A 22,482-nucleotide genomic window follows, 5' to 3' on the forward strand; every position below is an offset into this window, starting at 1 on the left:
ATGGAAAAGAAGACATTGTGGCAAGTTCTAATTAACATGCTATAGTACCATAAAAAATGCTCGACATAAAAAACAGGAAAGAAATGTTATGGCAGAACTGCTAGAGATATTGTGTTAGGAACATACTGCTTCCTCATTTGGGTTATATTTTTCCCATTAGGTCTCCACAGACCAGTATCAGAGTTTGAGCATTAAAAAGTGGATAACACCACAAACCATTGCAAAAATACCAGAGATGAGAAACACCATATCTCCATGATCCTAAGCTTTTTGAACATAACATTTTTCATGCCATTTTTGAAATACGCAGCCGTTCTGGGAATATCAGGAGCAGTTGGATAATGCCCAGGAACAAAGCATTTCACTGCATTCACTGATCACAGCTCCACAACTAGTAAGAGCTCTACACTGCAAGTATTGTCTTGTTGATTAGTGATTTTATGGCTACAACAGAAATCTGACCAACGTTAAATTGTCTGCCAAAGCGACAAGATAGCTATTATCCATCTGAGCTCTCCTCATCAGATTCCGGCAACACGGGAACCGCAGCACAGCAAAATGACTCACGGTCCTTGAGAAGAAGGCAGCTACCATCTGAATTCCATTTCAGGTCAGTGATCATGAACTGTGGCAATGGAATATTTACACAGCATGCACCAGAGGATGTCCACATATATAAGTGGGAGCTTCCGGTGCAGAAAACCAGGCGGGAACATGTTGGATCCCAGGCTGCTGCCCTAATTGGCTCCTTCTGTACCAAGATTGCAGCAAGCTCAAGATGGCGTATGTCCCATATCCAAAGAACAGTCGGTATGCTGTCGTTACGAGTGAACAAATACTGACTATCTTTACTCCATGATAACAGGCCTGAAAAAAAAAATAACTTGAGAGAGAGAGAGAGGGGGCGGGGTGATGGGGGCTATTGACATCATTGAACTCCTTGCATGGGACTCTAGCACTGGTAACCAGATTGGCATTCCATGCCTTACTAAAGAAAATACAGAGCTTGAAAAGTATCTCTAGAGAAAAAACATGGACTAAAAGAAAAAAACGAAGTTATATGGTAAACATTTGGGAAGGAAAATTAACCAAGAAGCTCTTATGCAGTGTTGTGAAAAGCGTTGAGGCGTAGCAATGCGCTCCACCAAAAACTGAGGCGAGGCGTAAAGCGTAAGCCTCAAAATTCTTTTTTAAAAACTCAAAAAAATATAAAAAAATACAAATAAATAAATAAATGCTTTATTGATGAAGAAACAACTAATAAGAAATGAAAAATCTCAAATAAATACTAAAAAATATGAGATTAACATATAAAAGTAACTAAGAAACTGATTATATAACGAAAAATATCTGAAAACTAATTATATAAACTAATTATATAACTGAAAAATATCTGAAAACTAATTATATAACTCAAAAATATCTGCAAACTAATTATATAACTGAAAAATATAACTTTTTCTTCAAAAATCTCAAATAAATACTAAAAAATATGAGATTAACATATAAAAGTAACTAAGAAACTGATTATATAACGAAAAATATCTGAAAACTAATTATATAACTGAAAAATATCTGAAAATTAATTATATAACTGGAAAAATATGACATCTTCGAAAATCTCAAATAAATACTAAAAAATATGAGATTAACATATAAAAGTAACTAAGAAACTGATTATATAACGAAAAATATCTGAAAACTAATTATATAACTGAAAAATATAACATCTTCTTCGAAAATCTCAAATAAATACTAAAAAATATGAGATTAACATATAAAAGTAACTAAGAAACTGATTATATAATGAAAAATATCTGAAAACTAATTATATAACTGAAAAACTTCTTCTGAAAAATATAATATAACTTCTTCTTCTTCTTAAACTAATTATATAACTGAAAAATATCTGAAAACTAATTATATAACTGAAAAACTTCTTCTAAAAAATATAATACTTTGTCCAAGCCTCAGGTTGGCGCCTTGAGGGGCAGAGGGCCTCGCCACAAGGTGAGTGTTAGAAAGTATGCGGAAATACAAATCAAGAGTGCAACAAACGTTAACCAAGTCCAATAATGGACATGCACGATGGCATTAGCAAGATACGAACACAAAGTCTATGATGGGACAATAGCCAAGCCTTGAAAAAGGCAATACAACAAGTAAAAAATATTAGAATATTTATTTAGAGAGCTCAAAAGCTAAAGAAATACAAGGAGAGAGGCCCCATATTTATACACAAAAAAGGAGAAAGTGAAAAGCCATTGGAGGCTCCCACATGGAGTCGTTGGGAGCCCCCAACGGAAATATTTATAACCGTTGGGGGTCCCAACGACCTTATCCCTAATGTCATTAAAGACAAAGAAAAAATTAAAAGAAAGAAATACAAAAAATCTAACATAATTAAATAATTGTTTCAAGAACAATTATATAAAAAGACTAAAATACTCCTATCGGGTATTTGAAAAAAACAATATATATATATATATATATATATATATATATATATATATGCATATTTTAACACACACACCCGCCTCAAACTTTACGGGAAGAAATTACACCGAAAGTTTGGAAATTCGAAAAGAATTAAAGGAAGGAATCCAAATCTTCAAGGGAAATCTCCATCTTTATGGCATATCAGAGAATTTTGCAAATATCAGTCTTCAATTGTCTTTAATGGTGATCATCCCTAAACACCTTCATTGGCTATCTTTATGATGTATTGAAGGTATTCTTTTCTCAATCCATCACATCTTTAAGATCCTGCAGAAAAAGAACAAACCAAAAAACTCCAAGTATACAAGAAAAATATCCGAGCCCAATAGTTATAAAGTTTTAAAACCAATATATTTTAAAATAAGAATAGAAATTTTCAAACAAAATAAAAATAAATTTATTTTTAATCATTAGATAATTATTTAAGAGAATCAAGAGGAGTATCCCTCTAAGACGAATCGAATCATCAACTCAGTTTTCAAGAAACCATAACATTGATCGTAAGAAGATTTGATCATTAAAGGACTTATGACTCATCAAGAAGAGATAAACAATTATGCATAAAAAATATCCTAAGCATTTTAATCAAGCATAAGAAAGAGCTAATTAACTTCATGCATACAATTATGTGAACCAAGCTAATATACACACACACACACACACACACACATATATATATATATGATGCAATTAAAACTTTTTTTAATGCACATGAAACAACAATAAAAAGATAACTATTTTTATCAACAAAATGCACATAACAAAGGCACCATGTAAAAATATCTCCAAGAAGATAAAGTTCAAAGACAACTTGATTAACCCATTATATTCTTAATGAAAGGCACAAGAACAACACGCACAAAGGAGAATAACTGCACAAAAGAATCTTTATTAATGAGAAAGAGAGCAATACAATGCATGAATTTAATATAAAGAATCAAGTACCTTCAGTTACAAACCAACGTCCCTATCATAACAATACACAAGTACTTATGTAAGGGACATACTTACAAAATACTCAAAGGGTACACAAGAAGACTCATAATATAAAGAATAAGATTATCATGAGTATGCGAAAATGTTTGGAGTTTTTATATGTAAACATCTTCCATAAAAAAATAATTTAAAATTTTCAAAGAGATTTTAAAAATCTTATATAATAATAAAAAATGATATTTGCAAATCAACACCAATTTGCGAAAAATTAAATTGCATGAAAAATATTTCAACAACCATTTCTCATAAAAGAAAAAATGAGTTTAGACAAATTACGAATAGATTAAAAATTCTCAAACATCTGAATGAATTTTTCAAATTAGAACATTGGTTTAACCACCACAAACAATCACCTCCTAGTCCTCCAAACCTCAAATATCAAGTGTATCAGCGACTAGACCAAGAGCATAAACATCTGTTAAATTATGTATCTCAATCTTGTAATACAATACATATTTTATATATATAATAAGTACTACATATACTATATATATGTATATGTATATATAGTACTTATATATATATATATATAAAATATGTATTTTTCTCAATATTAGCCATAGGGGTAGTTTAGGTATTTTCTTTTATTTTTATGCATATTCACATTTCGAATATACATGTAATTTCTTTTTTCTTCTTTTTTTTTCTTTTGTCTTTTTCTTTTTTTCTTTTTGACTTTGACTTGCCTTGGGGGGCCAACCATGTAGACGTTGGACCCCTCCAACGGTCACAATTGTGACTGTTGGAGGGGCTCCAACGTCTACATGTTGGCCCCTCCAAGGCCTCTTGCATTCTATAAATAAGGGGCTCTCCCCTTTGTATTTTCCAAGCTTGTGGGATTATAGCCCAAGCTCTTTTAGTAGAACTTATGACTTTTGGGTTCACATTTGCGCATTTGTGAGTTTGTATTGTGCTCTTTGTGCACAAGTGTTCTTGTTGTGCGTTGTGTTCACATTTGTTTCCAAGAATATTGTAATATTGTTCTTGGTATCTTGTTAAAGATACTTTTACATGGTATCAGAGCCACGTTAGTGATAAAGGATCGTGAATTTGTTTGATTTTCGATCGCCTCGAAAAGCGTGCCTTCGGATATTTGAAGATTGAAGTGATGGAGCTTGCTTCTCAAATATTTTGGAAGAATCTTGTGCAAGAAAGAGCTTTAAATTTTGTGTTGCTGCATATTTCTCCCTCTCTCTTTACTCCTTAATGGGTGAAAAAGAGTTTCATTTTGCTCTCGGCTTTAAGCTAAATGGATCCAATTATCATGTTTGGGTCGGGAACATGCAGGCTCACATAAAGAGGAAGGGTCTATGGAGCTATGTGCAAGGCACAATCCCCGAACCGGAACAAAAAATTACCATTGTTAATGAGGGTGAAATCAAAATTCTCGATGGAGAAGAAAGAATCAAAGCTCTTGAAGAGTATTAAAAAAAACATGAGGAGATGTACACGTCTAGAGATTTATCCCATAAATATTATCTTCAAAAGAAGTCGCTAACGCTTCAACAAGAGGAGATGTCGATAAGAGAGTACTTTGCAGAGCTCTCTTCTATTTGGGACGAGCTTGCTATGCTCGAACCAAAATGGAATGGAGAAGCAATAGTGCTTTGCCACAAACAATTGGAAGAAGATAGGTTCTTCAATTTTTTGAATGGGCATAGGCCCGAATTTGAACAAATCTGGTCTTCCCTTCTATCCGCTTTCACTTTCCCCTCTCTTGAAGATATAATTACTAAACTTAGTGGGGAAGAGACTCGCATGGGGATTAGCAAGAACCATCTAAGTGTTCTTGCTACTCCTCACATTGAAGAGAATGAAGGTGCTAATGCCGTATCAAGACCGGAGAGTAATTTAAAGTCCTACAAGCCTCCTCATTTCAAGAATCAAAACTCAAGTGGTCAAGGAGTGAAGAAAGACTATAGCAAGCTTACATGTCATTTTTGTAAAGAACCGGGGCACATTAAACCTATATGCCCTAAATGGAAGAAAATTCTTGTTATGGCCATGGCATCTCAACCGGAGGAACAACCGTCAACATCAAATGGGTCTCTTTCTCTTCATCAAATTGTAGAAGCTTTGTAACCTTTCCTCAAAGGAGGAACTTCCGGAGCCGCTATGTTCAGTCTACCTCCTCGCCTTCCGGTAAGATATCTTGGTTTTTAGATTCCGGCGCATATTTTCATATGACCCCAAGTGTTTGTTCCCTTTCCGAATTTTCTAAAATTTTTATTCCATCCTTTGTCTCAACAGCGGATGGAACACCTCTTGAAATTAAAGGAATAGGAAATTTCGAAAAACAATATTTTTTTATCCCCAAAATCCGTCTTATACCTAAACTAAATTTAAATTTACTTTCGGTCTCTCAACTCTCGGATCATGGTTGTGATGTAAAATTCACTTCTGATACATGTTGGATTCAATATCGCCAGTCCGGGAGATTGATCGGGGAAGACTCTAGGAGCGGCGACCTCTACTACATTGACTTTCTTCAAGTCCCCAAGAATCAATTTTGTAATGTTGTTTAAAACAAAGACCTTCATGTATGGCATAAGAGACTGGGTCATCCCAACATTGTTAAAATCTCTTATTTGCCTTTTGTTAAACATCTTTGTAAAGGAGATTTTGTTTGTAATGATTGTATTCTTGGAAAAATGAAAAGTCTACATTTTTCTAAAAGATCCATGTTTTCGACAAAACCCTTTGAAATTGTTCATTCCGATGTATGGGGTCCCGCTCCTGTAATATCTAAAGGAAAATTCTCGTATTATGTTATTTTCGTAGATGATTTCACTAGGTTTTGTTGGATATATTTTCTTAAACATAAACATGAAGTTTTTTCAACTTTTAAAACATTTCATATGATGATTTTAAATCAATTTAATGGAAGTTTACAAATTCTTAGGTCTGGCTCTAGTGGTGAATATCTTTCAAATGAATTCAAGAGTTATCTTGAAAGTTATGGTATTCTCCATCAGAAATCCTGTCCAAAAACCCCGCAAGAAAATGGGTTAGCCGAACGGAAGCATAGGCATATTATAGAAACTACTAGAACATTGCTTATTTTACAAAACATTCCAAAGAAACTCTGGGTTGAAGCCGCCCTTACCTCGATATATCTCATAAATAGACTTCCATCGAAAAATTTGAGCAAAATTTCTCCTTTTGAAAAGTTATATGAAAAAGAACCTGATTATAGCAGGTTAAGGGTGTTTGGATGTAAGTGCTTTGTTCTTACATATAAAAATGACAAGCTTTCACCAAAGGCCATCCTTTGTGCCTTTCTTGGGTATTCAGAAACCCATAAGGGTTTTCGGTGTTGTGACATTAAAAATGACAAACTATATGTTTCCAGAAATGTGAGTTTTTTGGAAAATCTGAGTAGTTTTGAAAGTTCCGAAACACAATGAAAATGTTGACTATTCCTTTTTATTTGAACTATTAGCCAAAGATGATGATTCTAGTGATGATGAGTCAAATCAGGATGACTCAAGTGATATTGATATTAAGGAAATCTCCTCACAACAACTTATCAATGAAGGACCATCTAGAGATCCCATCACCTATATTCATAGAGATAGAAGCACCTTTAGAAGTGCTCTTGAAATATATGATAGTCAGACTGTTCCTCGTGAAGAGGAAAATCTTCGTAGAACCGAAAGACACAGAAAGGCTCCATCTAGGTTCATATCGTATGACTCCTTTTCACCCAGATATAGAGCATGTCTTAGTGCCATTCATTCTTATGTAGAACCTAGAAACTTTGCGGAAGCTAGTAAAAGTCCTGAATGGATATTCGCGATGAAAAATGAACTCAAAACTCTGAAAAAGGCTAAGACATGGGAATTTCAAGATCTTCTTAAGAGTAAGAAAACAATAGGGTGTAGATGGGTCTTTAAGGTTAAAACTAAGAGCGATGGATCTCTTGAGAGATATAAGGCTCGATTAGTTGCCAAGGGTTATAGTCAAGAGTATGGGATTGACTATGAAGAAACTTTCGCACCTGTGGCCCGAATGGTCACTGTTCGATGTCCCATCACTGTTGCATCCATTAACAATTTGAATATCTATCAAATGAATGTTAAGAATGCCTTGAATGATGATTTGAATGAAGAAGTTTATATGAATACTCCACCTGGAATGGAGACTCTCAAAGGAAAAGTGTTTTGTCTTAAGAAAGCACTCTATGGCCTAAAGCAAGCCCCTAAGGCTTGATATGATAGGTTTAATTCTGTGATGTTGGAAAATGGTTTTTCTTCTTGCTTTACTGACAATGCTTTGTTTGTTAGAAAATCCAATGCAGGGATTGTGATTTTGCTGTTGTATGTGGATGATATGCTCATTACAGGAAGTGATACTAATGGGGTTAAAATTATAAAGTCAGTTTTAAAAGATAAATTTGAAATGTCTGATTTGGGTTTTCTAACTTATTTTTTGGGTATTGAAGTAGCTTACTCTCATAGAGGGTACTTTTTATCTCAAACTAAGCTTGCTTCTGAGATCATTGGCAGGTCAGGCATTACATATGAAAAGGTTTGTGAAACTCCTGCTATAGTAGGAGCAAAAATGAAAATTGATGATAGGATTCCTCTTTCAGATCCTACCCCCTACAGAAACTTGTAGGGTCTTTAATGTATCTGAGTATTATCAGACCATATATCTCTCATGCAGTCCATACTGCAAGCCAGTTTCAACATGCACCAACTTCAATCCACATGAGTGCCATCTTGCGAGTCGTAAGATACATAAAAGGTACTCTAAATAAGGGAATTTTTCTGTCCTCCTCTTCTGATTTAAAATTAATTGCTTATACTGACTCAGATTGGGGAGGTGAGCCAAATAACCGTCACTCCACCACTGGTTTCTGTGTGTTCTTAGGAGACTCACTAATTTCATACAGGTGCAAGAAGCAACAAAAAATATCACTTTCCTCAACTGAAGCTGAATACCGTGTCATGACAATTACTACAATGGAAATTGTATGGATCCATCAGTTGCTAAAAGACATGGGGATCACAATAGAAGGGCCCACCAAGTTGTGCTGCGACAACAAAAGTGCAATCTACATTGCAAAAGATCACACCTTTCATGAGCGGACTAAACACATCGGGATAGACTGTCACTATGTTCGTAAGGCGTATCTCAAATGAGTCATTGACCTTCTATATGTCACATCAGAATATTAGTTGGTTGATTTCTTCACCAAAGCATTGTGTGCTCCGCAATTCAACTTTCTTCTTGGCAAACTCTCGGTCATTCTGCCCTAAGTTTGAGGGGGGGGGGAGTGTTAAATTATGTATCTCAATCTTGTAATACAATACATATTATATATATATATATATAATAAGTAGTACATATACATATACTATATATATGTATATATAGTACTCATATATATAAACTATGTAATTTTCTCAATATTAGCCATAGGGGTAGTTTAGGTATTTCCTTTTATTTTTATGCATATTCACATTTCGAATATGCATGTAATTTCTTTTTTCTTCTTTTCTTTTCTTTTGCCTTTTTCTTTTTTTCTTTTTGACTTTGACTTGCCTTGGGGGGGGGGGGGGGCAACCATGTAGACGTTGGACCCCTCCAACATTCACAATTATGACCGTTGGAGGGGCTCCAACGTCTACATGTTGGCCCCTCCAAGGCCTCTTGCATTCTATAAATAAGGGGCTCTCCCCTTTGTATTTTCCAAGCTTGTGGGATTATATCCCAAGCTCTTTTAGTGGAACTTATGACTTTTGGGTTCACATTTGCGCATTTGTGAGTTTGTATTGTGCTCTTTGTGCACAAGTGTTCTTATTGTGCGTGTGTGTTCACATTTATTTTCAAGAATATTGTAATATTGTTCTTGGTATCTTGTTGAAGATACTTTTACAACATCATGCTACTAAATGGCCAAAAAATACACACGAGGGTGTAAATAAACATCTATTGTCTACATATAATGACACTTGAAACGAGTGTATCAGACTAAGAACAAGAGCATAATGCCAACGAAGGGCAAAAAATCACATACGAAGGTGTGAATAAATATCTCTTGTCTACATATAATGACACTAAAAAACAAGTGTATCAATGACTAAAACAAGAGGATAATGCCAACGAAGGGCTAAAAAATACACACAAAGGTGTAAATAAACATCTTTTGCCTACATATAATGACACTTAGATAAGAGGCACAAAAAGATAAGACACTCGAGGTAAGAAGGCTTGTAATGGAAACACACTAATGCAATCAATATCAATTTTAACCATATTTCGAAACACCATAGTTTCAAAAATAGAGTCATCACAGATACACAATTAAAAACATCCATAATAAAGACAATGGCAAAAAACAAATGAGTGATTCAATACACTCACAATCAGAGATCACATAACTGTTAGTTAGAGTCAAACTATAAGTTGACAATCTAAAATGACATAAAACGAGGCACACACAACTCACCCCAACAAACATCTATGATTCAACAATAACAAGGTCAAGAAAATTGATGCATCATATAAAAGTTTGCGATGGACAACACAAATGTCATAAGGAAGCAATAAATACTCATGAAAATCATTTTCCAAACAAGTGAGTTCAAATACCGATTTGAGAAAACAAAGTTTTAAATCAAATTCAATAATGGTAGATGGAAAACTTGGACTCATATGCTTATGCAATTATAAGCATCGTTATTATAAGCAACCTATATAAAGAGAGCTCAATCTAGTTCATAAAAAGAACGATTTGAAAAGATAAAGTTCCAAAACAAAATAATTCAATAAAGAAGATGAAATATTAGAATGAATGTAGTGGAATCATATGTCCAACAATATGTTCTATGACAATCAAGCTTAATATAAGCAATTCTTAAAAAATGAATTCATAAATACATCAATCAAGGAATAAGTGCACTAAAGCATATCATATACAAAGGATCCAATGACTCTCAAAGAGAAGATAAAAACAATATATGATCTAGAAAAAAAAATTAGATTTAAATCACAAGTCTATTATGAGACAATCAATGTCATTAAAGAGAACCAACGCATATGTAGAGATTCTCAAAGAGCCATACAAAAAACCAAGTGCATACATTCTCACAAAGAGATAAAAAAAATCATGTATATACAATAATCTAAGTAACTTAAAGCTACGTATCTCATACAAAAGGCATGCATATGAATAAAATTAAGCATATATGCAAGTGATAGATTTAAATCACTAAAAGCATCATATAAAAATTTATATTTTAAATATACAATGAGTCAAGAGTAAGGAGAAAGATTAAACACAAGTTTAAGTAAAATTTTATAAAATTATGCTTGTGAAATACACACAACATCATTATTTTGAAATATCAAATTATTTTAAAATATGTAATTATTTATCAAAAGGAACAAAACATGTTCAACGAACATGATTTGACTTTGATAATCATGATTTGTTCAAACAAAACACTTAAGTGCCAACAATACATGCTCAAACATATATGATTATATACATATACATACATATATATATATATATTAAAGCAAGTTTTTGAAAAATTTAAGACTCAAACATGATTTCAAAACATATGTATATCTAGTTTCCTCAAGAAAAAATAATCAAATAAGTTTTAATAAGAAAACAAGTTCAACTATGATTAAAACACAATTTAAAGATTTTTTTTTTTTTAAGAATAACAACAACTACGCCTTCATCCCAAAACAATTGGGGTCGGCGATATGAACCAACAAAGAAAATCATTCTGGGTCTTCCACATGAATCCTTCTCCTCCAATCATTTCTATCCAATGCCATGTCCTCGGTGAGGTTCAAAGCATTCATATCCTTTCCTATCATCTCCATCCAAGTCTTCCTAGGCCTACCCCGACCTCTTTTAACTAATATATTTTCCCATTTCTCCATCCTTCTAACTGGAGCATCATTAGGACTTCGTCGAATATGTCCAAACCACCGTAAACGATTCTCTCTCATCTTATTTTCAATGGGTGCAACGCCTACCTTCTTACGTATCTCCTCGTTCTGAATCTTATCTTTTATTGTATCTCCACACATCCATCTAAGCATACGCATCTCAGCTACACTCATTTTTTGAATATGATGTCTCTTGGCAGCCCAACATTCCGTACCATATAGTAAAGCGGGCCTAATAGTCGTCTTATAAAACTTTCCATTCAACCGCAATGGCATTCTACGATCGCACAACACTCTAGTTGCAATTTTTCATTTCATCCACCCAACCTTTATCCTATGATTTACATCTCCATCAATTTCTTCATACTTTTGAATGATACAACAACAACTACGCCTTCATCCCAAAACAATTGGGGTCGGCGATATGAACCAACAAAGAAAATCATTCTGGGTCTTCCACATGAATCCTTCTCCTCCAATCATTTTTATCCAATGTCATGTCCTCGGTGAGGTTCAAAGCATTCATATCCTTTTCTATCGTCTCCATCCAAGTCTTCCTAGGCCTACCCCGACCTCTTTTAACTAATATATTTTCCCATTTCTCCATCCTTCTAACTAGAGCATCATTAGACCTTCGCCGAATATGTCCAAACCACCGTAAATAATTCTCTCTCATCTTATTTTCAATGGGTGCAACGCCTACCTTCTTACGTATCTCCTCGTTCCGAATCTTATCTTTTATTGTATTTCCACACATCCATCTAAGCATACGCATCTCAGCTACACTCATTTTTTGAATATGATGTCTCTTAGCAGCCCAACATTCCGTACCATATAGTAAAGCGGGCCTAATAGTCGTCCTATAAAACTTTTCCTTCAACCGCAATGGCATTCTACGATCGCACAACACTCCAGTTGCACTTTTCCATTTCATCCACCCAACCTTTATCCTATGATTTACATCTCCATCAATTTCTCCATACTTCTGAATGATAGATCCCAAATATTTGAAACAATCATCCACCGGTATTTCTTGCTCACCAAGCTTCACTACACTCCCATCACTACTTAGTTGCTTACTAAACCGACATTCCATATATTTTGTCTTACTCTTACTCAACTTAAAACCTTTTACTTCCAATGTCTTTCTCCATAATTCTAACTTAGCATTAACCCCAGCTCTAGACTCATCAATCAAAACAATATCATCAGCAAACAACATACACTACGGCACATTTTCTTAAATTGATCTCGTAAGCTCATCCATCACTATAGCAAATAGGAAAGGGCTTAAAGCAGATCCTTGATGTAACCCAACCGTTATAGGAAAATTGGTTGTCACCCCTCCACAAGTGCGGAACATGGTTACTGCTCCTTCATACATATCCTTAATTATACTAATGTACTTGAGAGGAACACCTTTCTTCATCATTGTCCACCAGAGAACGTCCCTAGGTACTCTATCGTATGCCTTCTCCAAATCAATAAAAACCATATGCAAATCATTGTTCCTCTCTCTATTTCTCTCAATAAGTTGTCTAAGAAGATGTATAGCTTCCATAGTTGATCTTCCAGGCATAAAGCCAAATTGATTCTCCGATATCATGACAACCTTCCTCAACCTAGACTCAATCACCCTCTCCCAAAGTTTCATAGTATGACTTCTGAGTTTTATACCACGATATTTTGTGCAATCTTGTATATCACCCTTATTCTTATATACAGGCACCAACGTACTCTTCCTCCACTCATTAGGCATCTTATTTGTCCGCCAAATCTTGTTAAAAAGATTTGTCAACCATTCTAAACCTCTCTCTCTCAAGCATTTCCAAGCCTCGATAGGTATACCATCTGGGCCAACTGCCCTTCTTGATTTCATTTTCTTCAAAGCCTCTGTAATTTCTTTCTTTTGAATCTTGCGCATGAAATCACGATTCATCTCATGAAAAGGAATGAACAAGTCTCCAAGATCTTGAGCATGACTTCCATTAAATAGCTTATCAAAATAATCTTTCCATCTCTCCTTAATCTCCTCATCTTTAACTAAAACCCTTTGTGTTTCATCTTTGATACATTTAATCATACCCAGATACTTTTGAATGACAGATCCCAAATATTTGAAACAATCATCCACCGGTATTTCTTGCTCACCAAGCTTCACTACACTCCCATCACTACTTCGTTGCTTACTAAACCGACATTCCATATATTTTGTCTTACTCTTACTCAACTTAAAACCTCTTGCTTCCAATGTCTGTCTCCATAATTCTAACTTAGCATTAACCCCAGCTCTAGACTCATCAATCAAAACAATATCATCAGTGAACAACATACACCACGACACATTTTCTTGAATTGATCTCGTAAGCTCATCCATCACTATAGCAAATAAGAAAGGGCTTAAAGCAAATCCTTGATGTAACCCAACCGTTATAGGAAAATTGGTTGTCACCCCTCCACAAGTGCGAACATTGGTTACTACTCCTTCATACATATCCTTAATTATACTAATGTACTTGAGAGAAACACCTTTCTTCATCATTGTCCACCAGAGAACGTCCCTAGGTACTCTATCGTATGCCTTCTCCAAATCAATAAAAACCATATGCAAATCTTTGTTCCTCTCTCTATTTCTCTCAATAAGTTGTTTAAGAAGATGTATAGCTTCCATAGTTGATCTTCCAGGCATAAAACCAAATTGATTCTCCGATATCATGACAACCTTCCTCAACCTAGACTCAATCACCCTCTCCCAAAGTTTCATAGTATGACTTCTGAGTTTTATACCACGATAGTTTGTGCAATCTTGTATATCACCCTTATTCTTATATAGAGGCACCAAAGTACTCTTCCTCCACTCATTAGGCATCTTATTTGTCCGCCAAATCTTGTTAAAAATATTTGTCAACCATTCTAAACCTTTTTCTCCCAAGCATTTCCAAGCCTCGATAGGTATACCATCTGGGCCAACTGCCCTTCTTGATTTCATTTTCTTCAAAGCCTCTGCAATTTCTTTCTTTTGAATCTTGCGCATGAAGTCACGATTCATCTCATGAAAAGGAATGGACAAGTCTCCAAGATCCTGAGCATGACTTCCATTAAATAGATTAACAAATATATATATATATAATGGAAGCTATACATCTTCTTAGACAACTTATTGAAAGATATAGAGAGAGGAACAAAGATTTGCATATGGTTTTTATTGATTTAGAGAAGGCATACGATAGAGTACCTAGGGACGTTCTCTGGTGGACAATGATGAAGAAAGGTGTTTCTCTCAAGTACATTAGTATAATTAAAGATATGTATGAAGGAGTAGTAACCAATGTCCGCACTTGTGGAGGGGTGACAACCAATTTTCCGATAACGGTTGGGTTACATCAAGGATCTGCTTTAAGCCCTTTCCTATTTGCGATAGTGATGGATGAGCTTACGAGATCAATTCAAGAAAATGTACCGTGGTGTATGTTGTTTGCTGATGATATTGTTTTGATTGATGAGTCTAGAGCTGGGGTTAATGCTAAGTTAGAATTATGGAGACAGACATTGAAAGCTAGAGGTTTTAAGTTGAGTAAGAGTAAGACTGAATATATGGAATGTCGGTTTAGTAAGCAACGAAGTAGTGATGGGAGTGTAGTGAAGCTTGGTGAACAAGATATACCGGTGAATGATTATTTCAAATATTTGGGATCTATCATTCAAAAGTATGGAGAAATTGATGGAGATGTAAATCATAGGATAAAGGTTGGGTGGATGAAATGGAAAAGTGCTACTGGAGTGCTGTGCGATCGTAGAATGCCATTGCGGTTGAAGGGAAAGTTTTATAGGACGACTATTAGACCCGCTTTACTATATGGTACGGAATGTTGGGCTGCCAAGAGACATTATATTCAAAAAATGAGTGTAGCTGAGATGCGGATGCTTAGATGGATGTGTGGAAATACAATAAAAGATAAGATTCGGAACGAAGAGATACGTAAGAAGGTAGGTGTTGCACCCATTGAGAATAAGATGCGAGAGAATCGTTTACGGTGGTTTGGACATATTCGGCGAAGGCCTAATGATGCTCCAGTTAGAAGGTTGGAGAAATGGGAAAATATATTAGTTAAAAGAGGTAGGGGTAGGCCTAGGAAGACTTGGATGGAGATGATAGGAAAGGATATGAATGCTTTGAACCTCACCGAGGACATGGCGTTGGATAGAAATGATTGGAGGAAAAGGATTCATGTGGAAGACCCAAAATGAATTTCTTTTTTGGTTCATATCGCTGACCCCAATTGTTTTGGGATGAAGGCGTAGTTGTTGTTGTTTTGTTGTATATAATGATAAAGAAAATAAGTGTTTTCTCATGCATAATGCATGAACTAAATAATACAAGAAATACTTAAAAAATGTAAGATACATACCGGGTACTTGAATCCAAGCCACACAACGATCATGAATCCTTCACAAAGCACGAACTCGAACCAAAGAATCCCAAGACTCAAAAGAGGCAAAGAATGCCAAGAAGAGTTTATTGGCTCTGATACCATATTAGAAAGTATGCGAAAATATAAATCAAGAGTGCAACAAACATTAACCAAGTCCAATAATGGACATGCACGATGGCATTAGCAAGATACAAACACAAAGTCCATGATGAAACAATAGTCAAGCCTTAAAAAAGGTAATACAACAAATAAAAATATTAAAATCTTTATTTAGAGAGCTCAAAAGCTTAAAAAATACAAGGGGAGAGGCCCCATATTTATACACAAAAAAGGAGAAAGTGAGAAGCCATTGGGGGCTCCCACATGGAGTTGTTGGGACTTGGGAGCCCCCAATGGACCCCCAATGTCAATAAAGACAAAAAAAATAAAATAAATAAAAAGAAAGAAATACAAAAAATCTAACCTAATTAAATAATTGTTTCTAGAACAATTATATAAAAAGACTAAAATACCCCTATCGAGTATTTTGGACAAAACAATATATATGTATATATATGTATGTAGGTATATATATGTACGTATACATACTTTAACAGCGAGGACTGCTCTCATGCAATGAAAAATAGTTATCAAGCGATGCACATGCACAAAGAGCTGTGCACATGCATACACACATGAAAACATCCCAATCTGTGGGTGAAGAATTCATGGGTATGGTGCTGTATGAAAAACAGGAGTTAAAGGTAGAAAAACTAAGTGTTCACGCTTAAACTCTTCAATATAATAGGGATTTCATCTTGAAAATTTAGAGTACAAGGCCACTAAAAGACTAAAAGTTACAGCATTATACTCGTAAAGGGCAACAAGAGAATATGTAGGAAAAAACACATGCAGAAACAAAAGGGCCACCTAGACATATATGAAACATGACAATAATAGCATGATTACTGAAGATACCCGAACACATTTTTTGAATTAAAAGAAAACATGGTTAACTAGCTTAGGTTGTTTACAAAGCCAATAAATCTTTGAAAATGATCAGGCCAATATTATATATTTAGATGGAAAAATTACACAAACTGTTGATCATTTTTACCATATATCCATAGCATTACCATATAGACAGAACGGACAAAATAAGATGCAGATTAGAGATACTGAGACATCAGACAGGATCTGAAAACAGATGCTTCTACAACTACAAAGCCAGGTGATCTTTTAAAATTAAAAGGATACAATACTTTTGCAAAAGTAATGCACACCTATGTAAGGGGTTTTAAGCATTATCATAAAAATTACACAGCTCGCACCTCAAATAAATCTCAAAAGAGTTAATGCAAAATAGTTGCTTGTATATTTAAGGGGCATACAAAATCATTTATGGTACTATCCTCACTCTTATTTTCACTGAGCTGTTATTCAATATAAACTTTTTAGAATTTGACATCTCACCATTTAGTGTGAATGCCAAGTTTATTCTGTCTCAAACCTGAATATAGAAATAAAAAAGCCATATGCAATTGCAACTAATTAGCGGATGGTTCAGAGACTCACCAACACCTTGCTTTGGATTTGGTTTATCCGGAGGTGGTTTTTGGTAAGGTAAAACAATTGGAAATTCCATTACTTTGTATCTAACTCGGAAGTGGCTTTCTGAAGTATTCTCTGAACACCAAGAAGAGAAGTATAATTACTTAATAGCAAGAGATCATAGCAATTCAGATCAACATCAAGGTAAAAAGAACCACAGGAAAATGCAACCAAATGACTAACTCAGATTTATTTATAAATATTTCAAAGGATTTCCTTTATCAGAATTTCTAAAAGACCTATCAAAGTATATTATTTTATACAATGATATGAAAGATCTGTTTTATACCCCTAAAAAGCAATTAGTTGAAGAAAGACAGCGTCTAATCCAAATAGGTCATTATGAGTAGCCAACTTCTTGGAGAAAAAAGACAGCCACTGTAACGGGAAACTACTACAAAGATTAACTTTGAGTAAATAAAAGAATCAATGAGATCCAAGCGAAGATCAAATCCGGATTCTGGGTATGTCAAATGACACCTTAATCAGCCATCAACAGAAGTAAATGTTGCGTGCCTTTTGCCCAATGAAAAGAAAGACACAACAAAACATTAAAGTGGTATTAAACCCTGGAAACAATGTATTGTCTTGTTTGTAGGAAGAGCTTGAACTCCAATATAAAATAAAAGAAATAATTAATACAATTGCTTCAAAAAAAATACCAGAACAATTACTTGATATATTAAGAGTAAATTCACCATCAAGACAAAGTTAACTCCCATATAAAAGAAAAGAACTAATTAAAACAATTGCTTCAAAAAAAGGAAAAAAAAAACTTACCAGAACAATTATTTGATATATTACGAGGAAATTCACCATCAAGACAAAGTTCTGACATATCAAGTTGCCAAGGCTCGTCAACCTCCTGAACAGTGTGCAAGTATACAATCTTAAGGTCTAATGGTGATTAACTCATGTAAAATATAAAGCCATCTAGACAGTCATTTAAACCTTGAAAACAGTAGCATTGCAAGGCCCTCGAACTGTGGGTACATGCACAAACTCAGCAAAGATTTTCCATGTAAGGTGATTCAAGGTTCTTAACATTTGATCATAACTGCCAACTGCTAGAAACTGGCCGCATGGTGACCAGGCAACAGTTTTTACACCCAATGCACTCTCATATGCTTGATATTTAAACAAGCACCTCCCATCAGGGGAATAAACAAGCACCTGAATCAAAACACAGAAAAAAAGGGTCACATTTGACTAGGCGAATTCTCTCAAGATAAGTAGGCTGTAAGGTATTGCACAGGACAAATTGGAAACACCAAGAGGATATTAAGAACCTCAGCTTACACTTTAATCCGCAACATGCTACATAATAAAAACGTGTGTTTCCAATGAAGAAAGGTGTTTCTCTCAAGTACATTAGTATAATTAAAGATATGTATGAAGGAGTAGTAACCAATGTCCGCACTTGTGGAGGGGTGACAACCAATTTTCCTATAACGGTTGGGTTACATCAAGGATCTGCTTTAAGCCCTTTCCTATTTGCTATAGTGATGGATGAGCTTACGAGATCAATTTAAGAAAATGTGCCGTAGTGTATGTTGTTTGCTGATGATATTGTTTTGATTGATGAGTCTAGAGCTGAGGTTAATGCTAAGTTAGAATTATGGAGAAAGACATTGGAAGTAAAAGGTTTTAAGTTGAGTAAGAGTAAGACAGAATATATGGAATGTCGGTTTAGTAAGCAACGAAGTAGTGATGGGAGTGTAGTGAAGCTTGGTGAGCAAGAAATACCGGTGGATGATTGTTTCAAATATTTAGGATCTATCATTCAAAAGTATTGAGAAATTGATGGAGATGTAAATCATAGGATAAAGGTTGGGTGGATGAAATGGAAAAGTATAACTGGAGTGTTGTGCGATCGTAGAATGCCATTGCGGTTGAAGGGAAAGTTTTATAGGACGACTATTAGGCCCGCTTTACTATATGGTACGGAATGTTGGGCTGCCAAGAGACATCATATTCAAAAAATGAGTGTAGCTAAGATGCGTATGCTTAGATGGATGTGTGAAAATACAATAAAAGATAAGATTCAGAACAAGGAGATACGTAAGAAGGTAGGCGCTGCACCCATTGAAAATAAGATGAGAGAAAATCATTTACGGTGGTTTGGACATATTCGGTGAAGGCCTAATGATGCTCCAGTTAGAAGGATGGAGAAATGGGAAAATATATTAGTTAAAAGAGGTCGGGGTAGGCCTAGGAAGACATGGATGGAGATGATAGGAAAGGATATGAATGCTTTGAACCTCACCGAGGACATGGCATTGGATAAAAATGATTGGAGGAGAAGGATTCATGTGGAAGACCCAGAATGATTTTCTTTTTTGGTTCATATCGCCGACCCCAATTGTTTTGGGATGAAGGCGTAGTTATTGTTGTCCAATGACAGAACATGAAGCCTTTATTAGATTACGCCAGGGAAAGAAGGACCCACTAGGCTGCATCTTAAAATCCAATGAAAATTAGAATGCAGTAAAATAGTTATTACCTTATACTCGAGAGGACAATCCCATATCACAATCGCACTATCATTAGGTGACCATTCAATATCAGCTAGGTCCAGTGTGTCAACAGAGAAAACTCCCATTATTTCCCATGTGTGACAAGACAACAGGTTTATGTAATCCTTGCAATCTTGCCGTGTGCATATTGCAGCAAACTTGCCATCTTGGGTGAATGACACTCCCTTTGAAGCATGCTTTGGCCATTGCACATGCACACAAGCAGTATTCACTAGGGACCAGACAGTAAGCCGTAATTGAAAGTCTGACGTAGTGAGAATATGCCGGCTATCTGGGCTCCACCTTGCATAAGCAATACCGGCAGAGCCTTCATCTATTTTGCATGTCCATTCAGGTTGTGTCAATGACCATGCCTGGACCATTGGTCTCTTATAAAGACCACAAAGAATGTACTCTGAGTCAAGAGCCCATTCAATGTAGCTTATCTTGTCCACACATGAATACAGTTGTACAACCTGCACAAAAATCGATCCAATATTTCAATGCAACCATAGCACATAATTTAGCTTCTGAAAAAATGCCTCCCACAAGTGCAATTTTTTTATGAAATAAAACCAAGACAAATTTGAAGATTAAATTCACATTGCATATCAGCAAAATAAAAATAATCAAAACAATAAGCTTCTAAAAAAAGCAACAAAGAGTTGGTTGGAGTAATCTGCCAAGAAAATCGAATCATAACAAATGAAAAAGTAGGAGATAATAACAATCAGAAAGATGATTACCATGCACTTCTAATGGAGAATTTTGTCTCTAAGAGAGATGAGAGCTTTGAATGATCAATCAAGGACAAAAGCAGCAAACCATGACAACAGGCATTTACTTTATTCTCGACAAAGAAGAAACTGACCATATGATTCTTACAAAGATCATCGCTATTGACATTAACATCAAGCTGGCAACTTATATCAATGTCACTATTTATCTGAACTTTATATCTATTTCAGCTGAAATCTTCCTTATTGAGTTACAGACAATGTAATCTGTCTTGTGCTATAATGGAAGCTGGTTACTGGTCTATGTTCTTTTAGTGAGACAAGAATTATACCAGATTTTTACGCATACTGCTCTTTTCCACACTGATATATCTCTTTCAAAATGCAACCATCAAATCCAATACCCAAAACCCAATAATATAAGAAACAAAAGAGCATCAAACCAATAGTGGAATTACCCCAAATAACTCCGGCGGGTATTTACAAAATCTCACTTGCTTTGTTTCTTACCTCCCGGTGCTTACAAGGTTTACATAAATATTAAAAGCAATCTCGAAAACTGTAAAACCATATACACGATCACTTGATTTCTAGCAACGGAAGCCCAAAATAAAAAAAATAGCTTCACATTGTCATCAAGATTTAAGACCCTCCTGATAATAAAGTGCCAAAAATACTAACATGGTGATTTGGGTAACCGTGTCTATGCACATAAGCAACAAATCAGCGGTGATGAGTTCCAATTTGGTGAAGAAAACAGTGCTTGAAGAAGAGAAAAGGGTACCTTGAGAGAGAGAACATCTCGGATAACTAGCCGATAGTCGACAGCGATGGCGAGGAAGCGAGAATCGGGGGAGAAGCAACAAGGGCCGGTTTGTTTGTAAGCATCTGTGAATTCCATGTGAAAGAACAGCAGGGTTTCTTCAGATATGCGATTTCCGAACCACCCAACTCGGCATTGCTGATATGTTGGTGAGCAAGACTTCGATGCCGACCTTAATTAAGGCAATGAAGAAGGGGACAGCAGATCGCAGCAGCCCCCCCAGGTGCAGGAAACAACGAGTTTTTGGTTTTCTTGGAGAAATATCTATCGATATATCGCGAGAAAAACGGCAAAATTTTTTCAAAATCAAACGCGTGAATGCTGCACTGCTCTACTGTGGACCAACGGGACCCATGGCTTCGATAGACAGCGAGAAAAACAAAAAGGCTTCGTGACATCCAAGATTTGAAAAACAAAACCCCCCTTTTAATTCTTCTCTCTCAAAAAAAAAACTCTTAAAGTTGCTATCAATGCATCCTCAACAAGCGCGCGCCCACACACACTCTCTTCTGCATTAAAAAAACTCTACTTAAATATTGAAAAAAGATTAGCCGCCCCAGGCGCAGACAACTTAGCTGCACTGGCTCAGCCTGCCGCACTTACGGTCTTTGTCGGTGTGAAGCTTTGAGGGCTTGACCCTCCTCGACTCTAATGAGTCGTCAAGCTTCTTGCTTATGAAGAGGGTGACACCCATGGGATTTGAATCTAGACAGCCCGGAAACTGTCCAGGCCCCCATCCCACTACGCCAAACCCGTTTGGGGTCTAATCCCCTCGCATTTTCTTTTTTTTTTTTGTAAATAAAGCCTAATAGATAGGTTTATCTGGTTTGTTTGGTCATAAATATGGTTTAGATCGTCCGATCAAGGCGGATTTTCTAAAGGCTACAAAATTCAACCCATAATGCACCGAAACCTTATGGCTGACAACATCATGTTACGATCAAATGACTCGATCCAAAGTGCATTCCCTG

At 35.5% G+C, this 22,482-nt stretch overlaps 1 protein-coding gene across 1 annotated transcript; it reads right to left on the bottom strand.

The window, feature by feature from the left end:
- Nucleotides 1-246: 246 nt before the first annotated feature.
- LOC149821633 (uncharacterized) lies at nucleotides 247-21,733 on the bottom strand. Its single transcript, XM_089981650.1, has 6 exons — nucleotides 21,473-21,733; nucleotides 19,939-20,427; nucleotides 18,387-18,608; nucleotides 18,216-18,300; nucleotides 17,400-17,510; nucleotides 247-867 (listed from the first exon to the last, which is right to left on the bottom strand). The coding sequence occupies exons 1-6, from the start codon at nucleotides 21,587-21,589 to the stop codon at nucleotides 500-502; spliced, it is 1,392 nt and encodes a 463-aa protein (XP_089837776.1). The 5' UTR covers nucleotides 21,590-21,733; the 3' UTR covers nucleotides 247-499.
- Nucleotides 21,734-22,482: the final 749 nt, after the last annotated feature.

The sequence above is a fragment of the Nuphar pumila genome, chromosome 11 (genome assembly GCF_984573655.1).
Source record: "Nuphar pumila chromosome 11, dmNupPumi1.hap1.1, whole genome shotgun sequence".
Classification (NCBI taxonomy): domain Eukaryota; kingdom Viridiplantae; phylum Streptophyta; class Magnoliopsida; order Nymphaeales; family Nymphaeaceae; genus Nuphar; species Nuphar pumila.